General features: G+C 47.8%; 1 protein-coding gene across 1 annotated transcript in view; it reads left to right on the top strand.

Moving 5' to 3' along the window:
* Positions 1-10,466, top strand: part of EXOC4 (exocyst complex component 4) — a 256,416-nt gene that overhangs the window by 173,470 nt on the left and 72,480 nt on the right. The window contains exon 8 of the mRNA XM_018083577.3: positions 9,977-10,196. Coding sequence (XP_017939066.2) covers positions 9,977-10,196 — 220 coding nt within the window. The remainder of the gene's footprint in view (positions 1-9,976; positions 10,197-10,466) is intronic.

Here is a 10,466-nt window from a genome sequence, read left to right as displayed (position 1 = left end):
GTGGAACTGGATGATTTTTAAGGTCTCTTCCCACTCAAACCATTCCATGATGACTCTGCAGTAGAATCCCAGGAGACCTCACAGGGAAGCACAGCCCCCATGACCACAGGCCGTGGAAAATGATGTAACCTGTTGTTTTCCAAGCACTGATTTGTGGCAGGGGGAGAACAAGGGGCAGAGTCACCATGAGCAGCACCAGGCACTCTGTGGGATGGAAAGGCCCTACAACCTCAGGAATGTCTTCCTGACCTCTTCCAGCCTGGATTGTGAGCTTGTTAAGGAGTGTTTGTGGTCAGTGTGGTGCAGTCAGGGCTGTCCTGTGCCTGTGTGTGAAGATCAGTTTCCCTCACGCTAAAACACGGTCCTCTGATGTGATGCTCTGTAATGAGGACTCAGAGTCTGGTCTTCCAGCCCCATTTTATACAATGTCTACCTTTGATACGATCTCATGTTTATAGGGCTGCTCCTAATGGACCCCAGATCATCTGTGCAATGCAATTATGGGATAATAAACCTGACACGCACGTGAACATCAAAATGACTTTTGCCAGGGGCGGGAAATGCAGCCCTTGGATGTTTGGGCTGTGTTTTACAGCAGCTTCGCTCTCTTTATTTTAAACTAATGAATTCAGTGTGGTTTGGAAGGATCACTCTGTGGACAAAAAGCATCAGCTGTCAGGAATTCCTCGTTTCAGGCTCGAAGAGCAGGGGTTGAGGGAAAAAAAAGAAAGATACAAATGGAACTACTCAGGGAACGAGTTAAATGAGTTTGGTTTGGAAGAATGTAACTCCTGGTGTGGGAAACTGTTGAAGCCTTCTAAGAAAATGTCCTCACTCTTTTGAGAAGAGGAATGAGATCCTTCATGGAGGCACAGCATCCAATTTGTCCAGATTTGCTGCCTCCAGGAGCACGGAGTTGTTGCAAATCCCTTTTCCTCATTAGCCTGGCCCAGCCCCTGGATGCCAAATGAGGTGGGTGATCCCAGGCAGCTCAGACAACCTGCTTTTCATCCCTGTTGACTCTGGAGGCTCTTCCTGTTTCCCCCAAACACACTCTGCAAACATCCCTCCTTGTAAAACCGGCCCACTGAGCCTTCCCTCAAACCCTTCCCAGAAACAGTGGTGGCTCCTGAAATCCTGGGGGTATTTCCCTGCTGGAAATATCTCCAAGGGCAGGTGGGAAACTTCCCATTGTTTCTTTTTGTGCAGCTCTGGCTCTGTAGCCAAGGTGTGAGTTAATTAATGACCAGAACCTGGTTCTTTGATCACTGTTTCTTGCCTTTCTAAATACCAATATTAGCGGGCCCAAATTAAACTCAGCTTTTCTGCCCACTTACTAATGAATGTGATTAGATTGGGACTAATAAGTGTAGCTTAAGGCCACCTGGCTTGATTTGTAATCAATAATTTGAGATCCCCCTGTGCTGGGAGTTGGGGAGGTTCCCTCTGGAATCCTGGGGGTGGTTCTGGGCCCCTCAGACAGGAGAGACTTGGAGGGGCTGGAGCGTGTGCAGGGAAGGGAAGGGAGCTGGGAAGGGGTTGGAGAATTCCTGAGGAAGCTGGGGGGGCTCATCCTGGAGCAAAGGAGGCTCAGGGGGGACCTTCTGGCTCTGCAAGTCCCTGACAGGACGGGGGAGCTGGGGGGGGTCAGGCTCTGCTCCCAGGGAACAAGGGCCAGGAGGAGAGGACATGGCCTCCAGCTGTTCCAGGGGAGGGTCAGGTTGGATATTGGGAAAATTCCTTCCTGGAAAGGGCTGTCCAGCCCTGGCACAGCTGCCCAGGGCAGGGATGGAGTCGCCATCCCTGGAGGGATTTCAAATCCCTGTGGATGTGGCACTTGGGGACATGGGTCAGTGGTGGCCTTGGCAGGGCTGGGGGAACAATTGGACTTGATCTTTGAGGTGTTTTCCAGCCTCAGGGATTCTGTGATTGTCCCATCCAGGTTCTCAAGTCGGGCAATAAGGTGGATGAAAAGGATTTGGGATCCATGTTCTTCTACTCCATCCAGTGTTTCTCAGGGTCATATCTTCGACAGCTTTGGGTACAGGACCAAAACAGGGAAGGAAGGGTTACAGGATGGACCTGGTGTTGACTTGCATAGAGGGGCTTTAAGCTCTGCCACAGGTTCCTAAAGTGTCTGATTTCCTGCTGCTAAATGGAAGTGGTCTGGGCCTGTGGAGAGAGCAGGGCTGTCCATGGAACTCTGCTTCCCAAATCCTTCAGGGACACAGGTCTGTGGAATGTTGCCATCCTAAAAACAGTGGTTCAGCTGGTCCTCCTGCCCTTTTCTCCACGCTGGGTGACAGAAAATCCAACTGCTGCAGAGAGGAACAGCCGGAATCACTTCAGTGCTGGTGCCACAGGCTCGAGGTGCCCGAGTTGGGTGTCCCCAGCAGGACACCTGAACGTGGTCCTGCGTGCTCCTGGAGGCAGTGGCTCCACCAGTCCTTGGTATCCAGGCCATCCCCAGATGGATGGAGTTACATATTCTTAGTTTGGGGCTTTTTATTTGGGCTTTTTCTTTGCCCCAGTGTGTTCCCCCTCTGCACTCCAGAGACTGGTGAATCTGTGGGATGATAATGAAGGATTGTGCCACCTGCCCACTTATTTCCTGGAGTGTCAGCACACAGCAAACGTAAATAACTGGACTGACAGACACAGAGACAGGGGTTAGGCTGTTTGCTGCCTGACTGGGAGGAGCACAGAGGTGCAGCCAAGCTAACCTGGGAGCACCTGTCATCAGCTCACACCCCAAATCCCGGGGCTTGGAAACCACTGGCTGCTCCGAGTTGTTCCTCCAAAGCCATCCTTGCCTTCCTATTACGAATCATTAGAATGCAATCTAATAAAACCCCGTTTGCATAAAGCTGGGGCCCATTTGTAAAGCTGTCACTGCAGCCACTCTGTTAGCACAGAGCCATTTGAAAGATTTATTGTTGGCATATGTTGCTTTTTACGGGGGCCGGGCTGAGAGCTGGGGGGGTTGGAGCAGGAAGATTTAAAAAAAATCATATGAATAATAAGCCCATTTTTTTACGAAGCTGTTGTGCTCAGGAGCAAATGTGAAGTCGTGGGGGGTATCATTACATTGCAGTGCTGGTCAACAAACTGAGTGTAATAGGACATTAAAGGAAAATGGGATTTAATAATAGGACCAGCTGAAGTTGGTGAGCTTCCTATTTGTGTAACAGGATGACTTTACATGATGGTTCTTTTAACATCGTTGTCGATGCCTGAGTGTTTTACAGGCATTTAATGGAACCCCCCCGAATTTTCCGTGCAATGGGCAGGGATTCACTTAGAATTTCAATGCTTTAAAAGTACATTGGTTAAAAGTTTTTAAATTATAATGCTTTTTGAGCGAGGCTGGGTGTGTTTTCTGCCTTCCACGGTACCTTGCAAAATAGGAGAGAAATGGTGTAGCACGGTGGGAAATGAAGCTTTTGCAGCAACCTGGGGGCAGAATAAGTGGTGGGATCCTACAAGTTTGGCTTCATCCCATGGGCAGAACGTGCCTTGAAGTGTTCCACGTGCCCTGGGTTCACATAAAATATCTCAGAACTTCTCCAGAGACAGGGATTGATTGGCTGTGGTCGGCGCTTTTATCTCCCGTAGGATTGGATTTAAATCGCGGATGGATCCACAGAGGGTAATTTAGGTCGCCGGTCATTTTGGGTTATTATCATCATCACGAAGCAATCTTGGCACTTTGAGGCAGCTGATAGGCTTGGCTTGACGTTGGTCTAATTTTGGGCTAGAAACTTAAAGGTTTTAGGGATGGGGAGAGGTGGGATTCGGTGGCGCGGCTTCGGAAGAGCAAAGAGGTGGCTGGAAGAGGAGCCGTGTTTGCTCAGTTCTGTGTAAATCAAGACACATAAAATCATCAATCCGTTTTCTTTTCAGTGCCAGAGGATGAAGTGGTAGCTCAGCAAAACAGTGTTTGAGGCTGCAGGTGAAGCCTACTGGGCTGCACATCACAGCTCTGCTCTCCCCAGCCGCTGGAGGAGCGGCATTTTGCGTTTTCCTCTTCCCTGGATGTTCACAGCTGGGGGTTTTTGGTGATGATCCCATCCCCTTTTGCAGTTTTGAACATATCTTGCCTCTGCAAACGTTCATTTCTCGTTGCAGCAGTGGGGGAACTCAGTCTCTGTGTTCCTGAACGACCCCAAAAAGGTCCTCAACGAATTGGGAAGAGACAAAACCGTTCGCCCACCGTTTTCCTGCTTCCAAGGTTCACGTTGTGAAGAACCTGTGACTGCTCTGAAGGATGAAAAGGAGGTTCAGGGCACATGGGGAATGAAGCTGCTTTATATTTGTTCTCAGAATGAACTCAGAGGCCTTGTAGTGTAGTTTGGAGTCTGTAGGGGGTGAGCAGAATGAAAGTGGAACTCGGCTCTCAAAAGCCTCCGCATAGATCGGGCTCACAGGAGGCTTTTCCACGCTGGTGGATTTAATTCCATGGGCTCAGACGCACAGAGAGGGTTTTTTTGGGGTGAAAACCCGCAGTGGAGGGGCTTTAGGGTCTGAACAAAGCTCGAGTTTTATGGGGTTTGATCTAAAATACAGAGGTGTGGAGCCAATTGAATTGTAGGGGATGAGAGGCCAACCCCAATCCCAGGATGGTTTGGGTTGGAAGGGACCTTAAAATCATCCAGGGCCAATCCCAGGGACACCTTCCACTAGCCCAGGTTGCTCCAACCCGGCTTTGGACACTTCCAGGGATCCAGAGGCAGCCACAGCTTCTCTGGGCAACCTGTGCCAGGGCCTCCCCACCCTCCCAGCCAGCAATTCCTTCCCAATATCCCATCTAAATCTACCCTCTTTCAACCTAAACCCATTTCTGAAGTTAATTAGTCCCATTCCAGTGGCCTGTACAATATATTTTCCAGACTGTGATCCTGGTGCCCCTTTCACCCCCTTCATTTCACAGCAGCGACTCCCAAGTTCTGCCCTTCTGGTCCTTTCGAAACTCCTTTTCTCCGAGAGGGTCCCAAAATTCCAGGCTGCTCCTCGTTCAGACCTGCCACCTTTGGAAAAAATCACTCCTGGCTACGGGCTGAGGTTTGGCAGGGGATGGAAACGCTGCTGATTCCTGAAATTTGCTGTTGGGAAGAGCGAGAGAGGAGAGGAGGAAGACCATGAGATCCAACCACGCCAGAAGCTTCCATTGGGTGATCTCCTGCTGATATTTGGGAATCACGTGGGAGGAATCTGATCTACAGGGCGTGAGATGCACTTTTATATATGTTAGGAACCCCCAGATTCCATTAATTCTGGCTTTACATCTCGTGGTCCAAAAATGAGCCAATATTCCCCTCTGGAGACACCAGAAGAAACTGCACCTGAGACACTTCCTTTATGTCCCGTGGCCTTCAGGTGACAGGTGAGCATTAAAGGAGGGATGTTTTTAGCACCAGCTGATGGCTAAATTATAATTTAATTTTTTTTCAGAGCGTTTGTGGTGTCTGCAGCACCTCAGAGACAATAAAACACTGATTTTTACATCATTTCTTCCCTCAGTCTCATGGCTGAGCAGCCGCAACACAGGAATCGATGCCTTAAAAACCTTAATATTTGAGTGAAAAATGCCCCAAATTTGGGGTTTTCTGCTAACAGCAGTCATTTTCCTATAGATGCTGCCTTCCTGCATGTTTTCTGGGCTATATAATATTTCAAAACAGCAGAAAACAAACCGTTTTTCTCTGAGATTTGCTGATTTTTTTTGGTCTGGTTTTGCTAAGATTTAAAAGTGAAATGTCCGTTGAGTCTCCCAGACCCGTTTACACTGGGTTTTTTGGTGATAATTGTAATTTTAATCACATTTTGGGTCACTTAGAGAGATGATCTCAAACCTTTCTTCCTCCCTTGGGCTGACTTTGTAGAGCATCAGCTCTACTGACTTGCATTTGACCACAACATTTATCAGCATCAATCCTGGGGTACCAAAATAATTCTCTGTAGTCCAGTTTTTATGCAAAATAAGGTGGGTTTTGTTACTTTAGTACCTATTTGATGGTTCTTCAGTAACAAGCAAGTGATTTTTTTTAATGTCTTTAATTGTGTTTTATTGTATTCAGCACATGGGTAATGGTCAGGATCTTTTTGGAGCATCTCTAGGTCTCACTTTGACAGAGGAGAGAGGAGTCCTGGGATGGACCAGGCTGTGGAATGGATGGAAATTAGGGTTTTATTCCAGTTAGATTATTATTTGAACTGAATATAACAAAATATACTCAGTTTGGTTGCACACCGTTGTTGGAGAAGCCTCTTTGCTTGCCCACGTTCCCATGAGGGTGGGAAATCTGGAATCAGAGTTGTCCCTTTGGAGCAAATCCAGAGGAGGCCCCGGAGCTGCTCCAAGAGCTGGAGCTCCTGTGCTCTGGAGCCAGGCTGGGAGAGCTGGGAATGTTCCCCTGGAGAAGAGAAGGCTCCAGGGAGAGCTGAGAGCCCCTTGCAGGGCCTAAAGGGGCTCCAGGAGAGCTGGAGAGGGACTGGGGACAAGGGATGGAGGGACAGGACACAGGGAATGGCTTCCCAGTGCCAGAGGGCAGGGATAGGTGGGATCTTGGGAAGGAATTGGTGTCTGGGAGGGTGGGGAGGGGCTGGAATGGATTTCCCAGAGAAGCTGTGGCTGCCCCTGGATCCCTGGAAGTGTCCAAGGCCGGGTTGGAGCAACCTGGGCTAGTGGAAAGTGTCAAGATTGGAACCAGATGATCTTTGTGTTCCCTCCCAACCCAAACCATTCCATGATTCTCTGATTCTGTTGAACCTCTCCCCAAATTCCCACTGTTGAGGTGGGAAAGCTTTCTAGATGGAAAATGGACAATGTGGGATCTTCCACGTGTCTCTCTCCCTTCCAGAACCTGTAGCCTCAGGTATTTTATCCCTGATTTCCTTGAGTCCCAACAACCAGTTGGGAATTTTTCCATTCTGGCAGTAACCAGGATCCATTTCAAAGGATTTCTGATGCTCCCTTAATATTTCCTTCCTCACCAAAAGGTCCATCCCGGGCACTTGGTTGTTTTATGCCTAAGACAGAGGGAAGGGAACCCTTCAGGATCACACAAAACTGAAATGTAAATTTGGGCCGAACATCAGAAAAAAAAGTTCCCTTAATAAGGCTTTGGAATATTCTTTTTTATTTTATTTTCCTGTCATTCACTCGTTGGAAGAGGGAATTTCAGATAAAATTATCATCATCATTAAGGAGAGGGAGTGGTTGATGTCCTGCACCTTCAGCGACACGTCTTCAGTGCCTTTTAATGATGTTTTAGAAGGCATCTGATAACGAGGAGACAGAAGAAAGCAAGACTTGGAGGTTTCTAAATCAATCCATTCAGCTTTTCTTTTTTTTTTTTTTTTTTTTTTTTTTGAGGTTTTATGCTTTTTATTCCCCACTTCCAGCCTAGGTAAGACAGTCCTCACAGCCAATTAAGTTGTGAGTTGGAATGAATTAAATTTTCTGCAACGATGGGCTTGTTTTTTCTTTTTTTTTCCCCTTTTTTTCATCCAAATGACTGTCATTTACCCAAAGACACTTCATTTTCCTGGAATTGTCTGAGGGGAATGCTTAATTGCAGCCACAAATCACCTCCAATGCTTTTCTAGGAGGAGAAAACAAGTTCAAAATGGTGCCTCCTTTTGGAAAATGCGGGTTCTAAATTAAAGATAAGATACAGATTTCCATATTTTTATATTTTTTTCCCCCTGGCTGCTCTTTTGAAGAATTCCTCCCTCATGTGACATCTCTGTGTCCTTCGGAGTGGTGCCATTCCTGGAGGCTTTTTGAGGATTCCAGGTGATTCCCAGGGATATCTCCAGCAACCATGATCCAAAATCTTCCTCTGCAAGGGATATTTGTGCATTTTTCAGGTGTGATGGATTTGTTGGTTCTGAAAACAGGCTGGGAGAGCTGGGAATGTTCCCCTGGAGAAGAGAAGGCTCCAGGGAGAGCTGAGAGCCCCTTGCAGGGAGCTCAAGAAGTTTCCTGGAGGTTGAGGCACAGTTTTTAGGAGGGATCTGAAATGGGGATTAATGCCAGGTACAAACAAAAAGTCTCAATTACACCTTTTTTTAGCACTGACCTTTCCTATATCTTTGCACAGGCAATTTAGTCTGAGGTCCAGGAAACCCTTGGAAGCACCCTCAGGCTCTTGTGGGATGAGGAGCTGCTGCAGTTCAGCACTTCTGAGCTCTCAGAGTTGATGCCTGCCCATTCTCCCTCTGAAAGTTTTTTATTTTTGCGTGGTTTAGCCATTTTTAAGCGTGTATTGGATTTTAAAAAGCGTTCAAAAGCTTTTCTTTCACTCCACTGAATGATTCTCCTTTCCAAATCCAACCCCTTGTGCCTCTCCTTCCCCAGCTTGAAATGGTAAAATTCACATTTTTTCTGTGGGTTTTCTGTGTCACAAGCACTGTGTAAATAAACTCAGGAAGAAAGAGTGGCAAATTCATTGGCAGTCGTGGTAAATTAATTTATTGTGTCCATCAAGCTTGGCATTGTTCCCTGAAGGACATGAGTGGTTGTCATTCCACATGGTACCATCAGGTCTGTGATTTCAGGGATCCAGATTCCAGGATTCAGCTCTGCTCTCTTCCCAGGTGACTCCACTGCTTCCCTGTTTTATATTGAGGAACATATTTATATTTATACTTCATTTATATATGACAATTCCCATTCTTGATCTGTGAAATCCTGGGAATAAAGCTGCCAGAACTTTGTGTTCCCTTCTCTTTGGAGAAACCATCTTCCAGCTGAGCTGCAGGTGGATCCCCCCGTGGAATCAAATGTCATTCCAGACTGTTGGAGTCACCAGGGCAGAGGATTTAGGGAGCAAAGGGCTCGGATTTGAAGGAAATCATGCCATGAAAACTGGCAGGAGCTCCTCAGTCAGGGCTCTGAGGGGAAGCTGCCTCCTCTGGAGCATGGGAAGGGGAGGGAGAAAATCACAGACAATTAAGGAAATCTCCTTGAAATATTTGGGGAAATGGTCCCCATGTGCCACATCCATGTGGTTTTTAGCACCTTCAGGGACTGTGACTCCACCACTTCACCTTCCACTGAAGGAATTTTTCCTGCTATCCAACCTAAACCTCCCCTGGCACAACTTTGGGCAGCGAGTCTCGATCCGTCCTGGCTCCCGACGCTCAATCCCTAATTATTTCAATGCATAAAACTTAAAAAGGAAGGTTATTTCTGTGCCTCAGATGCAGTTGAAGAAACTAAAGAGGTAATTTCTGGAAGTGTTAAGCAGATGGCATCGCAGAAATCGAGAGGTTTTTGCGGGAGATGGCAAACATTTGGTGTTAAAATATTCCCGGGATCGTCTGTGTGAGCGGGAATGGGATCCTTGGATGAAACAATGGAGGATGATAAAAATACACCATAATACAGACATGCATAATGCAGCTTGAGAACAGGATAATCCATATGCATTGCTTTTTTTTTTCCCCCATGTGATTTCCAGCTGGAATGTTCTGTTGTTCGGTTTAGAGATGAGGAACCCGCCTGTGGGAATGGAGTGACCAACCCCGGGAGGAAATTTGCCTTTTCCAAGGGATTCCTGGCATCCCAAATTGTTTCTTTGGGGGTTTTAATTTTAGAAAAACATCATTCCAGTAGGTGTCAAACAGAGCAGTCCATGGTTTTTGAAGAAATAATCACAAATGGTGCCTGGGGTGTGGATTTTCCCTTGTTTTATCTGTTCTCCTCCAGCAGTTGAGTCACGTTTTTTGAACAAATCATCGCAAATTGTGCTCGGGATGTGGATTTTCCCTCATTTTATCTGTTCTCCTCCAGCAGTTGAGTCTTTGTCTCACCTTGTGGACTTTTTTTCCTCATGTTGGCACGGCCCACAGTCATTCCCTCCCAGCTGGTGCTTGGATTTGAGGTGCAGGAGTGGCAGAGGCCCCGCTGACACGTTTAAAGCCCCTCCGTGGTTTAGTCACCATTCACCATTCCCCTTCTCTTTTCCAGGTTTATCCAGGAGATCGAGTTTGCCATGGAGCTTGGCCCAGCCAAGCAGTGCCCCCTCAGGGAGTTCCTCACCATGTACATCAAGAACATCTTCCTCAACCAGGTCCTGGCTGAGATCAACAAGGAGATCGAAGGCGTCACCAAGGCGTCGGACCCGCTCAAGATCTTGGCCAACGCGGACACCATGAAGGTCCTGGGGGTGCAGAGGCCTCTGCTGCAGGTAAGGGCTGAGGGACCTGTCAGCACATCCCTGACTGGCCATGTCTAGCCAGGACCTGGCTCTTTGTCCACTGAGGAGGACGTGGAGCTGCTGGAGAGAGTCCAGAGGAGACCGCGGAGCTGCTCCGAGGGCTGGATTCCCTCCGCTCTGGAGCCAGGCTGGGAGAGCTGGGAATGTTCACCTGGAGAAGAGAAGGCTCAAGGGAGAGCTGAGAACCCCTTGCAGGGCCTAAAGGGGCTCCAGGAGAGCTGGAGAGGGACTGGGGACAAG

This window comes from Manacus vitellinus, unplaced genomic scaffold, assembly GCF_001715985.3.
Source record: "Manacus vitellinus isolate BGI_N305 unplaced genomic scaffold, ASM171598v3 scaffold_65_pilon, whole genome shotgun sequence".
NCBI lineage: Eukaryota > Metazoa > Chordata > Aves > Passeriformes > Pipridae > Manacus > Manacus vitellinus.
This window is presented reverse-complemented; position numbering and strand designations above follow the sequence as displayed.